Genomic DNA, 27,975 nt, shown 5'->3' with positions numbered 1-27,975 from the left:
AGAGAGAGGGATGCAGGTCAGGCAGGAGCTGTGCCACCCTGGTCTTGGAAACTGGGGGTGAAAGCAAAACAAAGCTCCAAATCCTCACTGAAACTCTCAGTGTCCTTAAGACTGTGAATGTCTTTCAGTTCCTTTCCCGATGTCTCCTTGTGCTACAGATTCATGAATTCTGAGAAACAGCTCCTCCTTCACCTACAGCAAAACCAGGGCAGCAGAATGACTTTAGCTGCTGAGAAACTGGGAATGTTATTCAACATCTAACAACCCTTTTTGTTGTTATGGAAACTACCTCTGCTGCCAATCTAAAACCTTAAAGCCTCATCCCTAGCCCCCAGCTTGGAAAGGAGGGATAGAAGGAACTCCTGGGAGAAGCCGTTACAATGCTCTGTAATGTAGCAGTAACTCTGTTTTTCTACAGTAAACAACTTACACTGTTTTAGTTTTACAATTGCAGTGATACAGCTGCACTGTAGATACCTATTCCCAAGTTACAACCCTGTTATTCCTCTCTGTGGTGTATTACAGAAAGAACAGCAGCAACACCTAACGATGCAGAAAATGCACCTCAGAACAGGCAGAAGGAAGCCTACCTAGCACCAGCACTCCTTTCCTTTGTCATTAGGAAAGGCACAGGGAAAGTCTGGTGCTGTTTTGGGTTTGGAACTAGCAGGCTGTCTGCACAATGACTGCACTCCTGTCTGCTTATTTGCAAATGTTATGGCGAGCCACCCATAACTCCTACAGGAGATTGCTGCCCCCTGACCCACAGGGCTCCTCTCCAGCTTAATAGTGCTCCAAGCCTTTCCCTGTGGCTGAGAGGCAGGTAAAGGCTAATTCAGAGATGCAGTGCTTCTGTCTAAAGGAACAAAATAAAATACAACCAATTGCACCTGCCACTGTTTGCAGCGTGGCACCAGGGACTTGTGCCTGGCTCCCTCAGTTCTCACTCCAGTGAGTGTCAGGAAGCGCCTCTCCTTCCACGTGGAGACCTGACTCCAGCCAGCTCCAAGTAAAACTACAGCAAACGTGTGCTAGAATATCACCACCCCTCCAGTTTACCAGGAAAATAACCCTTAAAGCAACACCATCCAATACCATCACTGGTCTCTCTTAAAAACATAAAAATTAAAAAGGTTCTGACTGGTAAAGCAAGCAAGGATTTCTTTAGGACAGAGCCTTAGGTGGGTGGTTCACAACTACATTTCCATTTGATTTCCTGCCTTAAGGAAGTCTGAATTTCAGGGATTATTTTATGAAATAAGCACTCACCTTCTCTTCCTGTCTCTGTCACACGTGGAACCTCGGAACCTGAAAGAGTTTCTTGATCAGCTTGAGAGAGACAACAGTGTGACAGAACAACACTGCAACCAACTCCAAGTCCCAGCTGGAACTCCTGCTCCAGCAGCAGTGTGGACCTGTGCACAGAGCAGCCTGGCAGAAGAATCATTCTTAAAGAGTTTGGCGTAGCAATGCTTGTTTAAAACCAAGAAGCTCCCCAGTGTGCCAATAAGAGAAACAGGAGGTGTGGGGAAGCCAAAGGAATCAACCTTTGATGTAATCCCTTCCAATGGTACCTGCACTGTCACTCGCAAGCCACAACTCACCTTGCTGTTAGAATTACAGAAGCAAAGTACTTCAACTGACACAGAACTACAAAGAAGATGCGGAGCCTGGTGCTGCAGGATACAAAACCACAAACCCAGCTGCTGTCTATAAAGGTTTTAATATCAGTATAAATAGGCCACAGTTACAAAAAAATTGCAAGACTAGAGCAATGGAATTTTGACTTAAAAACCTTGAGTGAGGCCTTGCTCTTCAGAAACACGCAGCACACAGACTGGAGGGTGGAGGGGAGGCGTGAGCACACATACACCATCTTGCCTTGAACCACTCAGTACAAAAATAGTAGAAAGATGGTCTCTGAATTGCTGGCTGATCCCTAGGTTGTGCCTTAACTGGACTCTGACTGGGAGGGAGGGGCAGACCGCACCTTGTGTTAATAGCAGAGTTAATGCCCAGAGGAGAGCCTGTCCTCTCACTCCATCAGCCAGAGCTTCCCCAGCTGAGGTACAAGCTATAAAAATAAAGGTTTTGACTGTTCACCACTTTGTACCTGGCCAGGATGCTCTAGCAGATGGAGCAGGCAGGCTGTGCACTGGTCAATGTGAGGAGCCCCTCGCAGCTCTCCTTACATTCACTGCTCTGCAGGAGTTCAACAGGATCGTGTTGCTGATGTTACAGCTTGGTATCCAACGCTGCCCAGACCAGGCCTCCCTCCCTGCCCCAGTCCTTGTTACAAGCTCTGCCAAGGGTGATGCTTTCTGTGGTGGATATGAATCGTTCTGGTGCAAGTCCTAGAAAGGGAGGCTGTGGCAGAACAGCATCTATCTCTGCACATGCCGGACGAAGGCCTGCACAAGCTGAAACAAAGGCTCCTGGCCCTCAGGCCCCAGCTTGGAGGCAGACTTCCCCTGGGGAGAGGGAAGAACCCCACTGGCAGGTGAGGAGGGAGCACCACGGCGGAAATAACGAGACAAGCTGGAAAGCAGTGTACTCTGAAATTAGAAGATGTCATGTGTTAGTTTCTTCCACGCACATATCCCTCTCCCTCCCCAAATGAGGTACAGATACCCAGGGCCCCCTAATGCAGGGGAATGAATGGGCTGTACCAGGCAGACGTAGGACCTTCTCCCATAAAACACACTTCAATGAACAGTGAGAAAGAATGGTACAAGCTGCTTACCAGCTCAGAGCTCAGCTCCTGTTTCATCCGCTGCTTATCGCGGGGATGCACAGCTGGGTCTCTCAAGTACCGAACAGCCTGGGAGATGAGCAGGTAGAAACAGTTTTCCATTGTAAACATGAGCAGAGACCTGTGCAAAGAAAGGAGACAAATACCCCAGGTTTCAGATCACAAAGCCTGGGAAAAACTTCACCTAGAGTACATAGGAGGGACAACTGCTGCTGCTCAGACTGGGCTCAGGCAGTGACAACAAAAGCGAAGGTCTACAGAGCAGAAATCCCCACTTGCCCTGCAGTGGAGAGCTTCTAACAGGCAGCTGAACTCCTATCACTCAGAGTGAGAAGTTCTGAAGCTACCCTAATGCTTACAAATCCCAGTTATGACCTGAGGAGCACTGGGTTCTGCCCCTTGGCCACAACTAAATAAAAGACCTAGAAACTTACTTAAGGGTTTTGGTTCCCTCCTGCATATTCAGCCCTGCAGGCTGAGGAAAAGGTTCCTTCTTCTTATCCAACTGAAAAAAAGACAGCTATTAGACACAGCACATACAGAAGCTACTTCTCAAAATATTAACTAAGTTCTCTGAGATGACTGCAAGAGCTGTGCTTTCCCAAACACAGACGGCTCGTACCTCTCCTAGCATGTTGAGGGCCACATTGACTGTGGCAAGGAGGGTCCCAAAGGAAGGGGCGACATCCGAATCAAAGGCTGGTGTGGTGAAACTCAAGACAAAGAGCACGTTGTACTCAGCAAGGTCCAGTGACTGTGGAGAAAAGGAAGGAGGACTGTGTGACCCCTGAGGACATGAGTATGCTGCTGTCCCAGTAGCAGGAATATCAAGTCCCTGCAGCATGCTTTCTGTATGGAGAACCCAAAGCCCTGAGGTCACTTCCGCAATCTGTTACGCAGCTGGAACAGCAAAGAGCACCGCACAGCTCTGCACACAGAGGCTGCACTCTGTTCACAGGAGGGAGCAGAGCCTTACAGCTCTCAGGCTGTGAAGCTGAGCAGCAAGCTCAAACAATGACTGCTTCCAGACCGTTTAACTACGGGCAGCTACAGGAAGTAACTATCCAAAAGAAAGCAGCAGGACATTGCCAGAGTCAAGGATTAAACCCTACTTGGCTTAACTTGGAGACCAGGCCACCAGGTCACAGCTATGGGAGAACAAGAGTATCTCTTCTGAGGACACAAACCTAGCTGGCTCTGCTGCACGTACAGTGCTGTGCAATCACACCACAGCCAAGCCTTCTTCTCAGATCAGTGCCTGAGAACTGAGGGGAATTCCTGCTCTGTGCAGCAGAACAGCAGACAGATGTACAGCAGGGTCACTGTCACAAGCAGGATGGGCTGTGCTTCTCTTCATAGACCCAGAATGTCACTTGAGATGATGGAAACCGCCCTGTTCAGGGAGAAACATCTCTTACCTGATCGAGGAGTATCTGGCAGACATCGGGGGTGAAGTGGCGCAGAGCAGCAAGAGATTTGCTGAGGATTTTCAAGAGGCTGTACTGTACCATTAGCAGTGCCTTCTGCTCTGCTGCCTCTGACTCAGGGCTGGGGTGTTTGGAAGAGGTTTGGGGATTACGCTGCACTCGTGGAGTCACACTTGATGGAAGGGAGTCACCATTTTTTGTCTGCAGAGAAAAGTGTCTTAGATACATTCATGACAGTTTTGCATTAAGGATGATGCTTTCAAGGAAAACTGCTACAAGCAAAAAGGAGGAAATAAGGCACACAAACTCTGTCACCTACTAGAAGCGTGAGAACTCACACAGTGCACAGCAGAAGAGGCTCTGCATTCTGGGAAAGCAGCTGCAAAGGCTGCTTGGATTTCACATTCCAGAAAATCAACACAGCAAGCCTCAGCCATGCTGAAACAGCACATCAGTAGCAATGCATTATCTCTACCTCATGTTCAACAAAGGATTCTCCAAGAACAAGAGCTGTATCTCTTAAACAAATTAAACCAGATTAAGGACATCAGGTCAGTAGTGTCTTAATGGCCCTAGAGAGCACTACAGCAATGCAGCTTCCTTGCTGCTCTGTAGGCAGCTCTAGAATGATAATGGCACCACTCGAGCACAGGCTGCTGTTTCTCAAGGTCTGACCTTCCACAGTCTCGACTTCTATCTGAAGACATTTTTGGTGTGGAAAGGTGCAAATCCTAGCTATTGATGATTGCTGCTAATCACCACTGGGAACAGAGCCTGGATACTGAATAACATTTGCCTTTCAGCATGAAGCATGAGCACACAAAGCTCCCCACCTTCAGCCTTTGGGTCCCCATCCTCACCTGCAGGTAGTGCTGGAGCATTTTGCGGCTGTGCAGCAGGGAGGTGCAGGCCTGACACAGGTAACACAGATTCACCTGAAATAAAGAAGGTGAGGGAGAAATCTCTTCAAAGATTAAAGCCCATCCAGGCAGAAAGCGTGACGTAAAGGAAAGAGCATAAAGAGCAGTAATAAAAATAAATGTAGTGCCACTTTCTCTTACCACATCCAATTTCTTGCATTCCAACACAAGGTGTTATCTACAGCAGTATCCCAACTCCTACCTGCATGTCCCTCATAAGCTGTGGCAGGTGGAAATGCCATTCCTTTGTGAAATTTGAGAGCTGGAGAATGAAGCCAACAGTGTGATCAGCCTCCTCCAGACAAGCCAAGCTCTGTACTGTCCGTACTGCATTCAAACACTGGAAAGCAAAGAGAAGTAAATCAGGACATCAAGAGCTACAGCACAAAGTCCGCTCTTCTCTAGAAGAAAAAAAGCAGAGATCTGCCCTTATGGGCAAACAAGGCATTCATTGGAAGTAGTTGCACAGCACGCGGGGCAGAGACTCAGAGCACTTCATATTCTTAGAGGTGAATGCATTTCATAAGCTGTGCTGCTGTATGAGGAGGCAGCTACTTGTCTAAGGAGCTTCTGAACAGCACCTATGTACAAACAGAACTCTTCAGCACTGACATAAACTGCCCAATGCAGCTATTTCAGTATTGTAGGACCTGAAAGCTTGCCAGCCTGAATGGTGACTGAACCCCGGCCACAGCATTTTCATTGCTAGAGCAAGGCAGAGCTGAAGTCATCTCTAAGAACAGCTCTTAGGCTCTTCTTTTCAAAGCAGATAATCACCAAGAAAGATCCCACCAAACCCTTGATTCTGCTCCTGTGCTGAGTAAGTGCATTACACACCTGTAGCAATGCTACAACCTCAAGGGTGAACGGGACAAAAGATGGTGACTGCCCAGCTCCAACAACCATCCTAACAACCACCCCTGCCTGACTTCATGGCTCGCAGGCATTCTGCCCTCCCCTGCTTTTGAACTGTTTCTACTTTAGACCTTTCTGGGACAGCAGCTGTGTCTTTTCAATGCTTCTACAATTAGCGACGCATTTCCACTGCTGCTGCAACACAGAAGCCAAGTAAACCATCGCAGAGGAGCTGTGTGACACACCTGAAGAATCCTCTCTTGATGGACACCAACAAAGTCCAGTGCTTCTGTCAGAAAGTTGTATCGCAGTGTCTTGAGGAGACGCTCCATCAGCGACATGGAGAGGCGATAGACGCCAGGCCAGGAGGGAGCATCCTGAGACTTCCGAGACGAAGCTGAGGTCTGCACAGATACAAAAACGACTTCTTCACACCCCTGCCCAGCACGCCACACACCACAAACCCTTCGCATCATTTTCAAACCTCTAGGTCCTACAGGAGATTGCTGCCCCCCGGCCCAAAGGGCTCCTGTCCAGCCACAGCCTGCAAGGCAGGGCACAGCAAGCTCTCCTGGCACACGGCCACCCAAAAGGAAGCAGCACCCACCTGAATAGCTCCATTAGTGCTGAGCTGGTACACGCTCAGAAGGGGCAGGCAGACACTCTGTGTGACACCAGCCCCAGCCACTGCTGCTGCTCCCTGCAAGGCACAGAATAAACTACCATTAAAATCTGCAGGGTTCTCCCCGGTCTAAGACTGAAGAGGCTCCTTCTGCATTACCTATTTCTGTCCCTTGCATTGCCACAACCCTTTTAGAGAGCCTTTGTCACACATTCTTCTGTACTGCTAAAAAATTAGCAACAAGAAAAGCAACACCGTTCTTGCAATAAAATCCAGCCTGCACAGCTGTACTGTAAATTCCATTTCCATGTCACCTGGTTTGGTAAATACCTAACCTTTGAGAAGAGCTGGCTTTGGAATGGCCTTCATTGCACTTAAAGCCCTACACTAAGCTGAATTTGTAACAGATAAGCAACGCTTTACTGCAAGTAATGGGAAACCAGTTCCAACACTTAATGCTGTTTTAAATAGGCTGGATAATCTGCATTGTAGATGAATACATTCAGTGAAAGTGCCTGTTCTAAATTACAGGCCTGCTCTGGCTGCCTCAGATCCTCCATCTGAGACATCCCATTAAAAAGAAGCAGCAGGCAAAACAGGGAGGCATAAAGGCAGGCCCTACTGCTTGCCAGCTTCTAACAACCCATTTATCTACAGATCACTGTGCACTGCATCACAGACACAGCAATGAGATACACAGAGCCTATTAAACATGTATGCTTATATGCTTTCTTTTCTCTGCATCTCTCACCTGTTGTGTCCTTGCTAAGGTCAGCAGCAGATGTAATGAGGCCTCTGTGAAGTGAAGGTTTTGTTTAACTCTCAGGCTGATCTCCAAAGCAGTAAAGATGGTAGGAAGCACAGGGACTTTCCTAGTGATCTGCAGCCAGTAGTCTCCATCATCATCAACTTCACAGAGCTCTTTTGCGAGATGCAGACCCAAAACACAAACCTGGAAGGGAGAACAGGGTAAACACCTGACATGTACACCAAGAAAGAAGTCTTGAGAGCATTTCATGAGATGGCATGATGCTCAGCCATTCTCAGAATCATATACTAAGGTGGCTGCTGTCCCTTACATTACATTCTATGCACTTCCTGGCTCTCATATAAATTGTGACAATGTTTCTTAGGACAGATCTGAAAGAGAGGCACAACAGCCAACTTCCCAGGCTGACATACACCAAAATACCATGGAGCAAGTCCCATGTGAGAACTGCCAAAGCTTCCTTTGGAGGCACAGGCAGCAAAGGGGGTCCCCAACATACACAGATCTTTTTGGCCCTTTACCCCATCTCGCTGGTCCTTGTGTTTAACTCGGGAGGCATCATCTGTTTCCATGCTGTCCTTGTCATCTGTGGCATCCCCCAAGGTCAGGCTGTGTCGAGTCTGATCAAAGAGTGCAATGACCTCATCCTGGAGTGTTTCACACACACTCAGCACCAGCTGGGAGTACTGAGGGATCTCATTCACTGCAACACACATGGAACAGATAACAGTTAGCACACCAACCCTGTATTCAGGTCTAACTGGTAATATCACTGGGATACATCCCTTGGAGTTAATGTTACTGTTTTTATTGCAGAACCCAAAAGACAGAATGCGAGGAATTGCAACAAAGTTAGATGAATAAGGCTAGAAGGATGTAATAAGTTGTAAGATCACCATCTGAATCACACAAAACATAATTTTCCCAAGAAGTCATTATCAGCTGATTACATTCCAAAGCAGAAAGCAAGCACTGATAAGGACTGACCATTCTGTAGCTGCTCCCAACAGCACTGCCCACCCATTTCTCCAGATTGCTGGCACCAGTCCATGGATGCAGTCTGCTGTCCATGAGCTGCATAAACACCACACTCTCATGAAAACCATCACAACAAATTGCACCACCTTTTACTGCCACGACTGCATATTCAACTTCATCACCAAATGCAAACAGTAAAAAATAGCAACAACTCTCCACTTGCTTTATTTCCTGAATGACACAGGCCTGCAGGGCCAGACAGTGGGACAGGGACTGCACTCGGATCAGGTAAACTGAGACACTCCTCAACTCCACAGTGCTTTATATCTCAGTTGCACAGCACAGAGAAATACTGCCCAGATTCCATTGTATGCAGTGCTACTACAGTGTAAGCAGTCCTGCAAAGGACTGAAGTAACAAAGTAAGTGCTGGGTGTTTTGTTTTGTTTAACAAAACACACCATCCGTGGTTTCTGTCACTTGTTATGTCACAACTTAAGGTATCTTGGTGACACAGTACTGGGGTCCCTCCCACAACCACTGAGCTGTCTTCAAAAACACTCAAACTCCATTTTCATTTCCATCAAACTGATCAAACACAGGGCTTCTTGCTGAGAAAAGACAAGGCAGGGAAGACATGCACACTGTCAATGATATGCCTGAGATGAACAATACACCTCAGCTCTCCTAAAGCTAGTTAAAACAAGTTTAAAAACTGGAGATGTCCCAGAAGCTAGCAATTATATTCTACATCTTGCACTACAGCTAACATCACACACATTTTTATGGTAGCTTTAATGGTGCATTTCACTGCTCTTGATGTCTGTACATACAGAACCTCACCTTTCATCTCTTTCATCTGCAGCACAGCGATAAGAGCTGAGAACACTTTGGCTTTGGTTTTCTCCATCATCTGCTGGTCAGCCTGTAGAACTCCCTCCAGAATCTGCGTCAAGGAGTTTATGATTTTATCCACAGAACCCAACTCGCTGACAACAAAAAGGAAGAGCTCTTCAGATTAGACAAGATCCCTCAGTAAACATACTGGCTCGACTGAGCTGTGTGCATCATTGCTTTAGGTTCTTCCAAAGAAATTTGGACAAGTCGCTACCTCAGCCTCTCTAAAGACACGCACAGCACAGTGCAAATGCACAGCTTGCTATCACAAAAGCTTTTTTTTCCATACACTTTTCAGCAGAAAGCAGGAAGTCGAACCATGTACTGCTATAAGATCTTCCAGCAACAAACTGCAGATATTTGCCATCTCAAAAGAAAACTTCATGATAAGGCATCAGATTCCTCCCCAAATCATTAAGGGAAAATCACCAGAGCAAAACACTCAAACATACTCTCTTAAGTCTTTATATTTAGCAGCGATCAGTAAATATCCATTGCACAATACCTACCTCTTCCACTTCTTCAGCAGGATGAGAAGCAGAGTACACAGCATAGAGCCCAGCTGCAGGCAAGATACCGACGTGGGAACTAGAAGCTGAGAAGAAACAGCACAAGAGTTACAGGTGTAACAGTCAGTGCACTGGTGCAATGCAAGAAATGCTCAGCCCAAGCACCAACACCAAATGGTTCTGCAGCAGCTGGCAGCAACAGGGGAACCAGAGCCCTCTGCAGGCTCACCCAGTTATATCAAGAATGACACACATTACACACAGATGTGTGAGAAGCTCAAGAGAAGGACTTTGATTCAGAACAATTTCATGGGATCTAAAAGAAAAAAAAAAAAACCTACGATGGCAAGCAGCTGCAGAAATGGAGCTCCTTACAGCACACGAGATGAGCCATTGGGAAATTCAAGAACTCAGAGGAACTTGCACTTACCAGAGCCTTGGTCCCATTTAGAACATCCAGAAACAATTGCTGATGAACTGCAGGATCAGTGAGATGCATTATATCAGCCTAAGAGCCACAGAAGCAAAGCTCAATCAAACACAACTAAATATACACTGTTTTTCCACTTTAACATGGCCCTGCTGTTCTGTTACTTGAAGAATTCACCCAATTCTGTATCTGCTGAATAATGCAATTTTGCAGATAAGCATAAGAGCAGCTAAAGAAGTTGGCAATGGCTGATTTCCCTGCAGGGCCATTCACTTCACTAAGCAAAATCTCTTCAGGACTACAGAATTACTTTGAATTGCTATAAAAACTGTATTCTACCCCCCCATACTCAGACAGACAAAGCATTAACTACCCTAAGCCTACACCACGCTTGTGCCAACCTGTGTTCTGACTGCATATATATAGTAACTGGAAGGAAATAAACAAGGGATTCTCACTGTGATGAAGCTAATCCCTGAGAAGTTGGCACTGCGTTATTCCAAGTGTTAACATCAGATTATGATGAGAGATAAGAGAAAAAACCCACGAGGGTGGCTCTTACATGGCTAGTGGATATAATCAGCAGCATCCTCCAGGCTGAGATGAGCATCTGATATTCTGTCATGGAGGCACAGCTACTGCCCTCTGTCTCTGCCACATAACAGGCCAATGATTTCACATATTCTGACCAATAAGCAAAGCGCTTTTTGGTGGAGAAATTCTTCAGCGTGTCTTTCAGGGACTGATCCAGGGAGCCCCTGACCAAATAAGGAGGAGAAGATATCTTCATTTATGCTTTGGTCAGAGAATACGCTCCTTCTGAGACTCAGGTAGGAAAGCCAAGGGCACGGCTTGCAAGTGAAGGGTATTCCACAGATTAGACCTGTGCAGGGAATCCCACTTTTTGCATCACATTTTAAGAGAAAAGATGATCCCTGAAGAAAATCTACAACTTGTTTTGCTCTTTTTGATGGAGATTTCAGTTAATCCTGGCTATCCATTGTATTAAAGGGCAGTTATGCTCAAAAACTCAAGTGTGAGGAAATGATTAAAATGTTATTCAGCAATCATTATGCACTTTGCTTATTTCACAATTAAATGAAATTAAACATGGAATATTCTGATTGCAGGATACAAGGAAATACCAGCATTCCCACCTACAGAATCAGATCACAAGCACACATTTGAATTTCCTGCAGTAGGATCACAATCTATGTCAATCAATTGCATAAAGTGAGCTTGCAAAGACTGCATGTCTCTGCTCCCCCCATGCTTTCACAGGAGTACATGTATTTATTTCCTGAAAGCCTGTGTGGTCTATTAGAACTAACACACAAAGTTCAGACTTCAGTAGAGGGATGAAGGAGAGACTGCCAAACACTCACTTGACAACATAGTAGATCTCCAAGCAGATGATTTTCATGATTAAGGCACAGGTATCCAAGACACTGAGCTACAAAGACAAGATGAAAACAAAATCTGAGCACCTTGCTTTGCAGAGTGAGTGGAACTCTAATTTAACCTCACCCACCCGCTCACAGTGACTGATAACCTGGTTTGGCAGACTTGTTTCTCCCATGATAGCAATAGTTATGTCATTTGACAAAGGACTGGTGATGACATGGAAGGAATACTGGATTCAAAGTGGCAGACAAACAGAGAGGGCACAGGACTTTCATAACAAAGGGCAAAACACCCACAGAAAGGAAGAAAGCAAAAAACCTCACTGGTTCCTCCAAACTAGGCAGCCCAAGCTGTGCCTAAAAATGAGGAGTCAGACAGCATACACAGGACAGGTGCACCACATACAGCACATCTTCCAGAGGATGGAAGCACAGATGTCAGGTAACACCTATTTTGATTTCATGTGTGAAAAAGAGCAGAGAATTTCTGAAGGCAGTCCACTGCTGTATAGCCACTCTCTGCAAAGAGCACAAGAATGTGCCTCAGCTCCTGCCTCTGTTGAAACCAGTCAGTCATACTGCTTTTTAGAAAGCCAAAAGCACAAACAGCAGCCACACACACTTACAAACCTATCTGACAAGTACAAAGCTGCCTCCGTCCTGCCCTGATGTAACTCACCTCTGATGTCTCTGAAGGTGGAGGAAGAGTCCCAAACAGTGGATTAGTCAAGTTTTCCCAAAACTTTGGCCTAGAAGATGGATACAGAAGTAGTATCAGTTACCTCCCTCATGCCTAGCAGCATTTTGTCCATTCCAAATTCCACAGAAAGTATTCTTTGCCAAATAACTGACCATACAGCCTTGCACAAAAGAAAGTAAACAACATATATTTGCTTCTGAACATGCGCACATTGGCTTTTCAAATTCATTCCCAAGAGACAGTACAGATCAAGTTCAAAACATGCACACTGCTCAGCCCTTACTAGGATGCACAAAATCTAGGATAAAATTGTCCCTCAACACTCCAATGAACCAAAGAAAAGGCATTATGGGATACAGAGAGCAGGAGAACAACACTCACTTTGTCCTCAGAACCAGCATGGCGCTGTCTCGGCGGTCCTGCCACAAGGCGTGCAGGAAGGCGATGGCAGCACGGTGCAGGAGGGGAGGACACCAGTACCTCTCCTGCTGTTTGGAGTCTATCAGCTCTAACACCACTTGGAGGCAACTCCACTCCCCCAGACTGAACTCCTAAACCAAAAGGAAATGAGAGGTTATGCCCCCACCATCCCACTACAGACGTGTATTGCAGCAGAATGCCTTCAATGCCTCTTGAACAGAAGAGTAAATCTTGAGTACCTGATGCAGATATGTACTGTGTAAGTAACTATAAGGAATGTGTAACACAAGAGGGGAAAAGAGTTTTAGAGGTATAAAAAGTGAGCTAAGCTAAGACTTCGTAAGACCAAACGCCTTCAAAAAGGTCCAACTCATGAAGACCTCCAACTGCAAAGCAGCAGTGAGCAGGTGTTGAGAAGAACTGATATTAACTGTCATGCAGTGCATTCCCACTGAACGGCCACTGTTTGAGTCAGGAGAGTAAGGTCACAAGGATCTTTGCTTTCATTGCTCTGACTCAGTAAAGATGTCCTTATGAAAACTGAGGACAGCTATAAGAAAAACAAAAAGCTGAGAGCACAGCACAAGCACTCACTGCATTCAATGCAAACATGCTCTGCATTCACCTTTCCATCAGGCACACAGAGTTGCACATAAAACCTATTAGACTCTAGAGATCTGTGCCATAAGACAGAGGGATGTTATGATAAACCAGTGGCGAATCGCCAGGCAAATGTCAGCCATTCTACCTTTGAGCCATCACTGCCATCCTTCACTTCCAAGTTGAGGAAGAGCTCGATGAGCCCAGGCTGCGTCTCCACTGCAACTGTGAGGAATTCCAGTATCATGACCTTGATCCGCATGTCCTCAATCCTGCTCTGCAGGCGGGTGAGGAAGGCGTCACGGATGGCAGCAGCATCACTACCAAGGCAGGCATAAACAGACATGGGAGCAACCTGCAAAAGGAAGGAAACATCAGAAGCCAGGACAGCCGAATTCTACAGAATATTTCTTCTTTCAGCTTTCAGTTCACACTGCCTTTGGCCGACTTGCATTCATCTCCCTGATACAAATAAGTCTGAAGAAACTATTTTGAAAGAATTTCAGCTCTGGAATCAGGCACAAAAGGAAGAAGGAAAGCTCTTGTGTGAGCCTCATCCTACCGTAGCCAGTCGCTTGAGCAGCTGGATGGCCAGGCGTGGCAGTGCAGGGTCGTGCTTGTGGTAGATGTATTTGGCCAAGACAGCAATAAGATTGTTTCCATGAGCACCTGAAGGGAACACAATCAAAATCAAAGATAATAGCAGCTATTTCACAAATAATGCCTTCCAGAGCAGAAGGTGAGAATCAGGTAAGTCTTCCAAAAAAAATGAAGCATGAGGGGATCTTGAAAATCACCTAGTTCCAACCCCTCTGCCACAAACAGGGTTACCACCTGCTAGAGTGCCTTACAGGAGGGAGAATTAGCCTTCTCCTATCACTACAAAACACATTTTGAACATTTCAATATTTGACATACTGTCTGTAACAAGACACACACTGACTAAGTAATAAAAGAACCACAGCTTCCCAGGCTGTCCCTGTGGAGGAATACATACCATGCTGAGTAAGTGCCTGTTCCAGTGGAGATACCACACTAGAGGGGGGTTTCAATCGTATGACATTATTGGTGACTGAGAATGCCAGCTTCACAGTTTGTATCAGCAGCTGGCCTTGGCTTTGTGATTCATCACTGTATTTCAAAAAAGAAAGCAAAGTAAGTAACTGTGTTGACAACTGACATTCAGTATCTGCATGACAGTCAAAGATGAAATTCTGCACTCCGGCACTCAGAGGTTATAACACATTTTCCCTCTGACTGTCACATCACCACCCAGCAGCTGCTGAAACACAAACCCCCACACAGCCACAAAATATATTGTCTACTCAGCCCTGAATTCTCAGCATCAAACAAGAAAGGAAAACAGTCTGACAGCCTATTGTCACTTATCTCCCCCTCTTTAAGAGAAAGATGTTAAATGCATTAAGACAGAGGGAGAAACATTTGCAAGAGCCAATCTTAAAGAAATTATAAAGGCACCCATGATAGGTGACAAGACTCTCAATCCAGTATTTTCCCTAGGCTCTCCTTATGAGATAAACAGTATGGAGAGACATGAAAGTCAAAAAGGATTTTCACATAGGTATTGCTTTCTCCACAACAAGTCTGGATTCCCTTCAGATGTTCTCAAAGAAAGGAATGGCAAACCTTCTCAAAAACAACCTCCTGACAAGTTTGGCTGGCTATGTGTCAAGGAAGATTCTAACTTTGGCTTATAATCCACTTGCTTCTAGTTCACTCTATTCAGTCTTAGAAATTAAATTCAAGTGAATACATTATTTTAAAAAAGTAACTGCTAACAAACTTAAAGTAATGGAGCAGCCACCAAGACATCACACGTCATTAACACTAAGCAAAGTAGAAAACTAAAGAATAGCATGGAGAGTGTACAGCAAAAATTACATATGGATCTGTAACAAAGAAGGCTTGTTCCTCTAGAATTTACAAGGCAGGCTGCCACAGATCCCCAAATAAGTGCAATTATGTCAAAGCTACATTTCAAGTATTACCACTGTTTTTCTCCTCACGCTACTGAGATGAAGCAGACTCACCTACTAGACTGGGAGGCCATGACCATGTCAATAGTGTCCACACCAATCCCCATGATGTTAATGACAGCTTGCCCTGCTTCAGTGTTGGCCAGACTGAAGATGCACAAGGACTGAAGGCTGGGGACATTGCTGTGGGACAGAAACACCACATTCAGAACACCACCATTAAGATCTCTCCCATTACTTCCCCCCACCACTTACTAACAACCACAATAATGTTTGCATTTCTATATGTCCAGTAGCCCCCACTTCACTCTTCTACTTCCTTCAGAGTGGATATATCAAACAGGAAAGCAGGTGGCAGTCTGCCCCATGGAACACATACGCTGTTTTCCCCTTCTTCTTCAGATGTTCTAAAAACCAACATGCTTTGCTTTGTCTCTAATCTTTCTCTACCCTTCCTATCCACTGTAATGCAGAAAAGCACTGAAACCAGCACTATGTAAGCAGGCCAGTAAAATCCAGGTAACTTTCATTCAAAAACTGAAACAAAAAGACAGCAACAGAGTCCTGCTACACTGTAAACCAGCCTATCCCAGACCTGACATCACCCATCTCACCTACTGCGAGGATCCATTTCAGGGCATAAATTCAGTATTGCATGAATCAATTGTAGGATGAGGCATCCTGAAACACAGACAAAACGGACTGCTCAGTTTTCAGGAAGATGTGTTACCTAGTCCCTAATATTTTCAACCAAATCTCAGCATCTAGCAATTTTAGTGGATGCACAAAGCAAATCCTAAATGTCTGCCAGAAAAGATCTGATTAAAAAATGGGGAAAATGTATGCATCCCCCCAAGACAGGTGATCCTTTTTGGTCTCACCTGTCTACCCTCTTGATGTCCTTACCAATTTTCTCTCTCACTCCATGAGAGTTGTAACGCCATTTGTGGTAATTTGGTAACATCTCCTTCAGGACAAACACAATGCAGGGCACAAGCCCTTGGCTCTGGGTGCTACCAAGCTGTCCCTAGAAGAAACAGAAATGTTATTTTTTCCCCTTCTGGTTTAAAGGGGATTCAATCTTTCATAGGAAGATCAGCCACGTGTCTTTAAACGTGAGAAAACCACTGGCACAGATTTACAAACAATTTCTCTTGTAGCTCAGATCAGAGCAGTCTTTTTGAAAGAACCAGAGAAAGCACAAAACAGCAGCACATAAGGAGTGCCAACCAATGACTGATTACCCAGACACACTGCACAGAGGATGTCAGGCACTGCTGTATTTCACTTTCTCACTGTATCAGTCTACAGCCAGCTTCACATAATGGCCACTCCAGAAGCACTCACCCGGACCAGAGTTGTGATGAGGTTCAGGAAGGAGATGGTAACGCTGTACTCGCCTTGAGGCTGCTCTATGCTCATCAGCAGGTTTCCATAGCCCCCAGCATTCATTCCGTCTGCACTGTGAAACAAGCAAGGGGATTCACTGCACAAATAGTACAACTTCGACATGAGTGAGAAATGCCAGATGCACAGATTGCATAAAGCTTAGATTTCAAACAGGCAGAAAGGTCTTATGACAAACTGTGAACAATTCAGGCAGGAAATAAAAACAACCAATACCTAATCATGCGATTCATACTGGACACTGGATTGGCAACAAATGGTAAGAAGCCTGTATGGTGAAGGTCAGTCCAAACCTGCACGAGAACAAGCAGAGGTATTATCTCTCATTCACATATGTGTATTACTAGTTCTCAAACTCAGAAAACCAAGAAGGCCCTCACCTTGGCTGGCATCCGTGCAGCCAGTACCGTCAAACAATTGACACAAGAAGCAATAACGTCCATAGGGGGAGAGATTACAGTTGTCAGCCTGGGAAAGACAAATACACATAGAATGCACTGCCATCTGTGATCTAGTCTATATGCTGTTGTTTTGATCCAAAGCATCAAACCCACGCTGCAGCACAGACACCAGAGTCTGCGCTGTCAGTCTAGCTTTGCCAACTCTTCCTCTCCCTTGAATCAGATCAATTTACTGCACGAGGCAAGGCTCATCAGACAACAGGCTGTCACAGTGAACAGTGATTATCCATCAGATGACTGGAGGGAGAGTTAACACATGCAACAACATCCAAGAAAGAAGTGAAGGAATCATGGTTCTGCTGCATCAAAGCATTCTGCAGCCAGAACAGTCCTTACTGAACGTCAGCCTTGGGGAGTTCAACCACTGAGATGCACTTCTTTCACATCTTTTGGTAAATGGGTAAGTGACACTCTTTGAGCTCATTACATCTTGTCAGGTATCCCTGCTGTTAGTGACTCACCTCTGCAGCAGCATGTAGATTCGTGACGTGATTGGCAGAAGGCAATCTGCTATGGATACATCAGTGCTGATGACTTTGTGAACCAGATCAATGATTGGCTTGACCCTCTGGCAATGCTGAATCACATCTAGGTAAAGAAAACTAACATTAGAATGCAAAAATCACACATCAGCAGCTTAAAACAATGCATGTTCATCTTCCAGAATATCCCAAGGCTCATTTCATTGTATGCTCCCAGCCTATTGCAGTGAATTACCATAACTGACAAAACCAACAACAATAACAAAAACAAATGGGTTTTTGGGTAAGAATTCCAAGCTCTTTCAGAAGTACTGAGAGCTGCTCAATCCTATCATTAACTTAAAGTTGATAACAACAATCAATTACTTTATTCTGTCTTATACTCCCTGCCTCTCTCACCTGCTGTGGATACAACATGGAGCAGCATTTCAATCTCACAGGTAAACAGTGTCCAGCTGCTGTAGGAATACTCCCATCGTACTAAATAAGCTCGATCATCCAGCATCACTTGGCCCACCGTTCCCTGAGGTATCCGCAAATTTGTCTGACCTAGTCCTAAAGAGTGAAGAAGCAAGTAAATCCATGAATCTCCCCACAAGTCAGAAGCCAGGTGAAGAATTAAATTCCACAAAGCACTTGAATAAGAAAAGATGAAATGCAGTTTCCTTACCCAGAGGATAGAGGAGCTTTGGAGCCTGCCTTCGCCACAAGGTGCCATCTTCATGAGAGATCACATCAGGAGGTTTATGCTTGTAGAGTTCTATGTAGAAAGACATTTTATCCAGGAAACTGTACACCTGCAAGAAAGAGAGCTTAAAAAACGCAGCCAAAGTGACAGATCCTCTTAAAAATTAATCAACCATGTCATTACCGTGCATTACCACAGAGCATGCCACCCCTATCTTGAAATAAACAATCTCCCAAACACCAAGAGAGATCTTGTACCTTTTTTGCAGTAGATTTCTCTGACACAAGAGCCTGGAGCAGCTGAAGGAGAGGAGTAAGAAGGTGGGGGAACATCCCACATACACTGTCCAGGATAATACCCAGACCTGCAGTTGGTTCCTGGTGATGGAAAGAGAACAAATGTCTTACTGCTAAAAAGAAATGCTAAAATAGCCTCAGTACAGCAAAGGATGTAGCTCCTTTTCAAGTCATACATTGGAGACATTAATCATGCACAGAAGTATCACTCCAGTCCTTGCACAGACTAAAGCATGAGGCAGTGTGCAAGTATAAGGCAGGAAGTAAGACTGCTGCATTACACATCATTCTAATTCTGTAACAACAAAAAAATAAGCATGATGCCTTTATGAGCAGTTAGTTCAGTCCTTGCAATCCCAGCCCTGTTTGAAACTATCACCTATATTAAAACTTGTTCCAGTATCCTTCAAGAGTAAAGCCAAGGATGGACCTAAAAGGCAGGAAAGTGCAAACATAAATATAAGGTAGATAGAAATGAACACTGGCTCCTCAGGGCCTCCTAGCAACTAGCTAACTAAACATGATCAGTTTATAATCTGTTCCTTTCCTAAAAGGGAATCCTTGTATCAGGTTTTGGTTACAGCCAAGGTAGGTCAAAGAAATTGCCAGCACACTCACTGTCTTCCAGAAGAGCTGAGGAATGCTGGAAGCTGACAGAACTTCACATGCTGTATCAATTATATCCTTCAGAGGACATGAGGAAAAACAAAATAAAACGTTACTTTACTCAGAGAGTTCTCACCAGAACCAAATTTTGGCACATTCCTAAAATTTAAGTTTCCATGCTTACCAGCTAAGATGGAACTACTCTTTCTAGACAAAAGAGAAGGAAACACCCCCCACAAAGCCAATCTAAAGCCATGCTTCTTATCAAGGAATGGCCTGGCCAGGACAAACACATCCAGTACATTTACAAAGGACTATATGATGTCCCATCAAACTTAAAAACTGAAAATGTACTACTGCCATTGCTTTGGAAATAAACATTGACAAATAGTTTCAAATCCATAGGACTTCAAGTTCAAGACACTCTGCATTGCACTGTTATTCAGCCAGTCTGCAGAGGTGCTTACCAAATGTGCATGGTGTAAACCACACTTTTAAATCTATCTAAAACACAGATTTTGCTGTTTCAAATGCAAGATTACAACTTAACAGAAGTAATTAGTATCAGTTATGACAGGTTATTTCAAATTAGCTAACAGATGGTGGATGCTTACTTGCTGATTGCCCAATGTGTGCAATTCCAGTGATGTCAGGACAAAGGAAAGAAGCTCATAAATGCACATACAAGCTGTGCTGAATGTACACTGCAAAGAAAGAATACATAAGGGCATTACAAGAGAGATTATGAGCTATAGAACATAGTGCAACAGCACACAGTCTCCTTTACAAACTGCACACCTCTGAGTAACTGCCTCTGCCACATATCCTTGCTACAGTACAACAAGCAGTTGTCAGTTAAAGCACACACAACATGAAAGGTTCCACTGAAGTGAGAAACCACTCACTACTACTACTACTATCATGAGAAATGCCTTCAAAACATCAAAAAAGAACCATTCAGTGTTCAGAGAAATCAGATTCCTCATCAGTTTCTGCCCAGCAATGTGATTGCTCTCACACACTGCACTGCTTAACGAAACCTTACCTGGAGAACAGTGCAGAATTAACTCAGCTAGCAGTCAGATCTACAACAGCAAGTATACCCATGGAGGCAAATCAACAAATGTGATTAGATGCAGTCTGTTCTGATCAAATGAGGTACAACACTCCTACTCACAGAAAGTTTTTTGTTTGTTTTTGTTCAGTTATGGTTTTTTTCATTCTTTAGGCATAAAAATCTGTTTAGCACCAGTTTGATTTCTGCTTCTCACTGAAAGAATGTGAGATGATAAAACATGCTTTATTACATGCTATGGTTCAAATCAGCCTTAGCTTGCAATCACTTTGATTCAAAGTCATCCACTTCCCACACATCTTTACACCATCAGTAGTTAAAAGCCTTCAAGAGCTTACGTATGATACTAAGAAACTCACATTCTTGCCTCCACTGCTAAGTGATTTCAGAAGCTTTGTCAGGTACTGGAACACATTGAGCTGGATAGCAGTGCTGCCCATTCTCCTGATAACACTGGCTGACTCCTCAGGGTTGATGGTGTGACGGAGCAGAGCCCACGCCAAAAGCACCGGAGCGTGATGTGGGACATCCCCTAAGTGCAGCAGCTGATTGTCCATCTCCTGCACAGAGACAAGAGCAACACAACTGAGATCCCACAGAAGCAGAAAATACTCAGTAAGCATATTGCTGATGGCACCTTTCTGCTAACACTCATTGTTCTATTGCAGTTACTTCAAACATCCACTGGATCAAACCAAGAGTGCATTTGCAGTCCTGCTCTGGTTTTGTGCTTCTTTTACTGACTTTGTGTTCTAACCTCAGAAGTTCTCTGTCCTAAAAGCCCTGACACTGAGAAGGGAATGAAACAGAACATTTTTAAAGCTCACACTGCCTATCTCTTTGCACACACCTTTCCTTAAAGAAAAGCCCAAGATAATCCAGCAAATAAGTGAGTGAAGAATTAATTTCCTTCTTATCTGTCCCATCACGTACTGTGGATGCTAGCTCTTATATTTGGTTAGCAAACCAAATTGGTTAGTCAGAACCTTTTATACATAATCTTTTAGCAGCACTGCTTGGACAACCAGAGGAAGTTTTACACTGTCAGGCTGAACGTGGGGTTACCCTGCCTGCACTTTACCTGGTGGATATGTGCATTATTGGCTAACTTGTGCTCCTCTGTCCTACCATCCAAAGCTCGTTCATGGAGGGTGTCAATTTCCATGCCTTCCACCACAATAAGAGCACTAAGGTAGCTGCAAGCAGGAAAGAGGAAAAACAAAATCAAGTAGGTGAGACACTTTATTTCAGAATTCAGTTGGTTTCTAATTTAAAAAGAATGATAAACAAAGAGAACAAGATTCGGTTTGCATTGGTTCAGCTGCTCTTTGAAGAAATACAAAATCATGTAAATCAGCAGCAGGCAATCCAAATTTTGTCTTGGAATGCTAAGCATAGAATGGATTAAAATCTTCAAAACTACCACTGAACAAACAAACAAAAGTCACTGAAATCTGAAGATAGCTTTTCTACCTTTTTAACTCTATGCCACCCACCAAGACTCTCAGTCCTTCAGGATGCTAAGCTATGTCCCACACAGCAAAACAAAGACATTGTGGCCACTTGTGTAAGCAGACCCACAGCCTGTACTGAGGCCATTCAGTTCACAGTACAGAGCTGTGAAGATGCAGTTTCACTTTACAACTAGACCATCTAAGAATAAATGGCACTGTGTCTTCATTGCTATTCTTCCTACAAAGTTAAAGCTGGCATCTGGATGCCCCACTGCTTTGCAATCACATCTTCATTTTGCCACAAATGTCCAGTGCAATCAGAGAAGACTTTCTGCCTTCATCACAATTAGTTCAGTTTGATTTTCAGAGAGGTGATTTTAAAGTGGTGATTTTAGGAGAGAAAAGAAAGAAAAATAAGCACTTTCTTTTTTTCTTTTTTTTTTTTTTTTTTTTTTTAACTGAGAAAAACAACTGCACTGTTCTGTACTCACTTGACAAATACACGTTACTTACCCAATATGATCCACCAGGTGATCCATGCTCTCGTCTATCAAATGCCTGTTGGTTTGTCTAGTGCCAAATCCCTGCTCCTTGAACAACTTTGCAAATACCAGAAGATCATCAGGTACCATTTCAAAGTACGCATGGTAGAGGAAGATGACTTCCAGGAGCATGGACTGCTCACGGAGGCATTGCACAAACCAACGGGAAACCTGACGTTCTGTCTGCACAAGGAGAAGATCCACCATCATGCATCAGAGCTCAGAGATCAGACAAAGCAATCAGAAACCAAGAGGGGCTGAGCTATTTCAAAGTCTGCATGAATAACATGAACAGCCACTGCAAGTACAGTACTGACACAGAGAGACTATGAAGAGCCACACGAATTGACCTGTTGGCTGAGTGTTATCAACAGGCTTCTTACAAGGAAGAATGTGTTTCAAACAGCTTGCTTTGGTTCTGAGCAAAAGCGTGCTCAACTGAAAACAATGGTTAGGTTTCTTGGACTAAGAGAGCCATCATTTTAGGCTACATGTCTGCATACAGACATTTCAACACACTGTACACAAAGAAAGACTTTCTAAGTTAGATGGATGCACTTGGTAAGTTTTATAGAAGAGCACAGACAAAAAAATACCATGAGATTTCCATGTGTTTCCCAGGTGGGAGCTTCTGCTTTGTACAGTTCTTCAAACTGCTTACGGTAATTAGGAACAAGCTCCTTTTCCAACTTCTCAACACACTGGAAGTACTGTGCCTTCAACAAGCAAAGAAATACATAAATGAACTCCCACATGCATTCTTGTGAGGTTTTTGCAACCACAAGTGGACAATTGATACACAACTTACATATTTAGCTTATTTCAATGATATCCAGGAAAAGGTTCCTGTACTCACTGCATAAGGGTGTCTCTCATCCTGAAAATAAGTGAGCAGATGGAGGACACAGCGCAGAATGCAGATCCTCTCTTCGTAGTAATAGTCAGCAAGCTGTGAACACATAACATTACCAGCATCACTTGGGTGCTGTGTTCAACTCCCATTCACTTTCCTCTTCCAATGCCTACAGCACCAGAATATACAGTGCTCAAACACTACTAGGGATGGAATTTCAGCTTAGCAGTTTTAAGTTATCTAAAAAATTATTTACAAAACCACTAAAATTTAATTAATCTAACAGAATTCAATAAAACGTGTTGTTGGGACATGTTTATAATTATGCTATTCAATAAAACTTGGAAAAGAAAGGCAAAAATGAGATGCAGTCTTCCATTCTCAATCTTTAGCAATCTCTGCCAGGCGTGATGATCAACGTCCATTTCAGAGCTGTCCCTTCAGACAGAAACATATAAACACACAGGCTTCAGAAAATGTGGAAGCTGAACCCCCTGACATGAATCCTAGAATCTCCACCATCCAAGGCTTTGTGAATACAAAATGTTAGTTCCCAGATCTTTTCACTAGAAAATATAAATGGAAATGACTAACCTTCAACATCAGAGCCTGACTCTGCCTTTCATCCTGAAGAACTGTCTGTAAGCAAAACATAACACAATAATTACCTACTGCAGAAACACCTACCCACAAATATCATCAAAAACAAACAAACAAACAACCCACAACTGAAAGAAATGAGAAATTTTTTCTTTCCATTTCTTTTGAAAAGACAAGTTTCCAAAACTACAAAACACTTATTTGTAAATGTTTGCTCTTCATCTCCACCCACTCTCATTCACACATCTGTAGGTTTCCTGTATGCCTGAGACACAGATGAGCCAAATCCTTTCAGACAGATTCAAGCAGGAAGAGGACCAGAAAGTTAGACCTGAATTTCTGCTGTCACGTTTTTATACAGTGGTACTTGGCCACTGCAGGTTTAGTGAATGCAAACTACAGTCTTTTCCAATTCAGAATGTGGGGTTGCATATGATCATGTTCATCAACAGATTACTGGTATTGTGGACAGATGTACAGTAAGCAGGAAATAAATGGGAGCTAAGGACCTTCAGGGAGTCCCTTGTTCCTCTGTAATCCTCCTGAAGATAACACTGCAACAACTGCACGCTCTGCTCTTCATCCAGACCCTGAAGAAAAAAAGAGAGATGCTCTGAAACAAACAAAAGTGAACTGAATTCATTGAAGATAAATATTCTCTCCAAATATTTCAGGTAGATTTTCTCTTCAGAATAAACAATAATAGAAAATTCTTGCTTTTCAGGATGATGCTTGTTTCAATCAGCACTTCCAGTGAAAGCAAAACACACAAGCTTTGATGTAACTCAGGTGCAGCCAGTTAAAACCTCAGCAAAGGAGCACCACAGTCACTTAAACAAAGGTACTGCCACAGGTCACCTAACTCTCACTCCCACAAGGGAATCACAAGGAACATAACCTTGCAGGTAAACAGCATTTGGGGCAGATACTTTAAGGGTCATTGGTTTTTAGCTGAGCAGTTTCAGACATCTTGATAGAGCCCCAGATCGAGGATTGCTTCCAAAAAAATGGAGGGGATGAAAACCAGGAAAAACAAACCACCTCATGCAGTCACTAATAACTGCAGGGAATTCTGATGTAGGGCCTCTATGGGTGTTTGTAACCTCCTTTAGATTACTTTGAACTGAAAGAAACTTAACTTTGCCTCTCCTCAACACCAAGAAAAAGGATAAAAAAAAATAATCAGAAAAGCACCTTCACTCACCAAAAACTTGCTGACCCTCAGACCCAACTCTTTTAGTAGAGCAGCTACATCTTTGTCAGCTTTTACCTTCTCTGCTGAAGTTGTACTAAAGAAAAAAACCAGTCATTAAAAACACAGCAACTCCAAGGAATGAACTCAAGAGGCTTAATTTCCAAGTTCTCAATTTTATCAGTTCAAGCTGAACGCTTGTTTGCTCTCAGTGGCCTTTCAATATGTCACACAGCAACAACCAGCAGTTTTGTTACCAGATAATAATCAATATTGTTCACTACTTTATTAGCATAATAAATACAGGCTACATTCATTCCATCCTTTCCAGTGAAGGAATCCAGTTATCTCTGACATGACCAAGTGCCAAGAGGAGCCACTTCATTGCAGAGTGCAAACCTGCACTTGGGCACCACAGCTGAGCAGAGGTAAAGAAGGGTTAAGAGCTTTCAATGCTGGTAATGACAGCAGAAGCTACTGTTCTTTCTTTCTGGCTTGTATTTTATGCCCTAGAAAGCAGTCTGGATTAAGCACTGCCCATTGGTGCTCCTTTCCAAAAATCTCAAGTCATGCAAGAGAATAAAGATCTATTTTGAGCAAATCAGAAATATTCAACATGCTCCTCTACTTACTGTTAGATTCCATTGCAGAGGTTAATTTCTATTATCAGACAATTACTGTACCTTGGAGGTTTGTAGTACGAAAGCCCTTCTAACAATCTCTGCCAGTGCTTGTTCAGTTCTGATGCAATCTGTGCCTAAAAAGCAAAGCAAGTATTACTGAACAAATTCCTCAACATCTCCAGTCCAGTAGCAGATTTGTTTAAGTGAAGCAAAGAAATTCCACCATCACAGAGATTGGAACAACGAGGCAAACAACAGCATTACGATTCAGACTGATTCAAGGTGAGTATTGTATGAGAAAGCCTGCTGCCTTGCCTAGTATTAGGAAAGGAGAGGAATGAGGAGGTGCTGGTCTGGGTTCTGATACGTTTGCATTTCCATCCTCTGGGCACACTCCTGGATGCAGGGGCTCCATCCCAGAAAATCCCAGAAGCAGGCTGCACCACTCACATACACCCTGTATCAGTCAGTCTAGCAAGCAGCACTTCTGTCCACTCCTGACAGGAGCTACCTTTTCATATGCTCTCTTCCAGGCAGAAGCTTATGAAGCAACTATAAGCAAAGAATGGAAGAACAAACAAGTAGTGGAGAAAGAGCAACAAAAATCACACCAAGGAAAAGGAAAATGCAACAAAACTAGTATTCAAACAGATGTACAAAGGATGTATTTGGCCACAGAGTCCATTAAGTGAGAGGGAAATGGGCTCATCAAGATATGGACTTACTGGTTCTCTTAATGCTGATCTGCCCAGGAGAATTGTCCACAATTCTCTGCTGCTCCTGTAAACAAAGGGAAAATGTGGAGACTGTTTAAATAACAAACACCATCTCAGGCTTCTATTTAGTGCGCACCATTTCAAACTTGCAATTATTATTTTAGAGCAGATCATATTGCAACATAAAGAAAAATAATTTAAAGGAGCAGAGGGGTATTTTATTGGGTTTCACATGATGCTGCCCTCCAAACAAATTCCTTTTTAACAGTTTCTACCTTCACTGAAAGAGGAATACAAAACCACGTGAAGAGAAGAACAACTTTCTTCAACAAAGGGGAAATTCCACTAGCATCAGCTATTCAGAACATGCACCTGAGCTGCTTGTTTCCTCCTGCTTCCTGGGAAGCTTGTAGGAAAGCCAACCTGTGCTGGAAAGTGTTACAGATCAACACTTCACCCTGGCAAACGCACTTACAAAGATGAGCCTCCCTACAACATCTCTGCAAAAGCACATGTGCCAAAAACAGCAAAGCTCAGCAAACTTTAAAACCAATGATTTGTCAGCAATATAACACAAATCAGGAGTGAAAATGTCACAACTCCCCATGCAAAGTTTAAAAAATAACAACCCGTAACGCAATAACTTTAGACTGGCATCACCAAAATAAGCCGCTAAAGAAGCAGGAGTCACCTGTAACACCCGACACGTGGTGCCACCCAAGTGGCTTATGGAAGCTGCTATTTCCAATACATCTATCAACCAGTTTCTACCTTCAAACTCCTCAGCAGGAGCAGCTCGCTGCGTGGGAGCCGCACAGCCCTGCTGACTGCGCAGGTGGAGCCTCTGCAGCCCAACGGGTGCCGAAACGACACCGAATTTTACCAGGAAAAGAACGGCTTTGCAGTGCAAGAGCCAACCTCGCACTTCGTTCCACCCTAACCTCTTTAATTAGACTGCAGTAGGGCGAAGGAAGGCAAGCTCCCTCGGCCCGGCCGTAGGGCACAGAGCTGCTCTCGGCCCCGCTGGGGTTGTGAGCTTTGCTTTAATACAATTTAGACACTCAGGGCCAAACGGAATCTGAAAGCGACAGAATAAACGACCAAAAGGGAACGAAAGCAGCGATCTGAAGGAGCTCCCAAAAAAGGGCTTCCTTCCTGCAGCTCTCACGCGGCTGCCGGTTCCCTTCGGTCTGCGGGCTCTCCGAGGAACGAGGCCGAGACGCCGCACTTCCACAGGGATCGCCGCCGCCCTGCGGGCACGGAAAGCCCGGGGCGCGGCTGGAGCCCGCCGAGCGCAGCTCCGCCCGCCGAGGCGGCCGACAAGGGGATTTCCTCGGCAAACCGCGCGTTCTCCCTACGAACCGAGGCGCCCGGCAGACCGGCGGCATCCCGCAGGAGTCGCACGGAGCGCCTCAAGGCCCCGCAGCCGAAGGACGGGGCGGGGCGGGGCCAGGCCGAGGGGCGGGGTCAGAGCGGCGCGGGCCCCGCGGCCGTTAACTCTCCCCTGTCCGCCCCCCCCCTCCTCCCCAGCTCCTCCTCTCCGCCGATCTCCTTCTCTCCCTCCCCCCGCGGCGGGACTGCGAGCACAACGAGGGATGGCGCCCCCCGCTCCCGCTCTCCGTTCCCGCCGCAGCAACCGCCGCCGCGTCCCCGCACCTCGCGCACAGCCCGCCCGCCGCCATCTTCGCTGCCCCTCTCACGT

General features: G+C 44.6%; 1 protein-coding gene across 3 annotated transcripts; it reads right to left on the bottom strand.

The window, feature by feature from the left end:
- Positions 1 to 1,707: 1,707 nt before the first annotated feature.
- Positions 1,708 to 27,975, bottom strand: NUP188 (nucleoporin 188). 3 transcript variants are annotated; one of them, XM_042830825.1, is made up of 45 exons: positions 27,930 to 27,975; positions 26,283 to 26,337; positions 25,618 to 25,691; positions 24,947 to 25,031; positions 24,252 to 24,332; positions 23,737 to 23,781; positions 23,146 to 23,238; positions 22,886 to 23,005; positions 22,261 to 22,472; positions 21,375 to 21,489; positions 20,653 to 20,853; positions 19,833 to 19,922; positions 19,231 to 19,296; positions 18,574 to 18,693; positions 18,299 to 18,425; positions 18,028 to 18,183; positions 17,608 to 17,734; positions 17,066 to 17,153; positions 16,902 to 16,978; positions 16,626 to 16,740; positions 16,185 to 16,305; positions 15,893 to 15,959; positions 15,333 to 15,461; positions 14,279 to 14,412; positions 13,844 to 13,950; positions 13,430 to 13,636; positions 12,643 to 12,812; positions 12,241 to 12,310; positions 11,544 to 11,611; positions 10,721 to 10,916; positions 10,159 to 10,236; positions 9,729 to 9,814; positions 9,166 to 9,311; positions 8,333 to 8,419; positions 7,867 to 8,048; positions 7,328 to 7,528; positions 6,562 to 6,654; positions 6,200 to 6,358; positions 5,302 to 5,439; positions 5,040 to 5,114; positions 4,171 to 4,380; positions 3,375 to 3,506; positions 3,187 to 3,257; positions 2,744 to 2,873; positions 1,708 to 2,555 (listed from the first exon to the last, which is right to left on the bottom strand). In XM_042830825.1, the coding sequence occupies exons 1-45, from the start codon at positions 27,953 to 27,955 to the stop codon at positions 2,385 to 2,387; spliced, it is 5,301 nt and encodes a 1,766-aa protein (XP_042686759.1). In that variant the 5' UTR covers positions 27,956 to 27,975; the 3' UTR covers positions 1,708 to 2,384. The 3 variants fall into 3 exon arrangements, with proteins under 3 accessions (XP_042686759.1, XP_042686760.1, XP_042686761.1); XM_042830826.1 differs by lacking the exon at positions 27,930 to 27,975 and adding an exon at positions 27,636 to 27,705; XM_042830827.1 differs by lacking the exon at positions 8,333 to 8,419.

The sequence above is a fragment of the Centrocercus urophasianus genome, unplaced genomic scaffold, assembly GCF_019232065.1.
Source record: "Centrocercus urophasianus isolate 14NV4802_14NV808 unplaced genomic scaffold, USGS_Curo_1.0 seq_34, whole genome shotgun sequence".
Classification (NCBI taxonomy): Eukaryota; Metazoa; Chordata; class Aves; order Galliformes; family Phasianidae; genus Centrocercus; species Centrocercus urophasianus.
The sequence above is the reverse complement of the archived record's forward strand: the minus strand, read 5'-3'. Positions and strand labels throughout refer to the sequence as shown.

What these genes read in the sequence shown, in the direction of transcription:
- NUP188 (XM_042830825.1), bottom strand. Translation starts at nt 27,955, where the DNA reads ATGGCGGCGGGCGGGCTGTGCGCGAG. An exon ending in ATAATGCACATATCCACCAG is followed by an intron (nt 20,854 to 21,374) that starts GTAAAGTGCAGG and finishes GTCTCTGTGCAG; the next exon opens with GAGATGGACAATCAGCTGCT. An exon ending in AGGAGCTGAGCTCTGAGCTG is followed by an intron (nt 2,556 to 2,743) that starts GTAAGCAGCTTG and finishes TTCTAATTTCAG; the next exon opens with AGTACACTGCTTTCCAGCTT.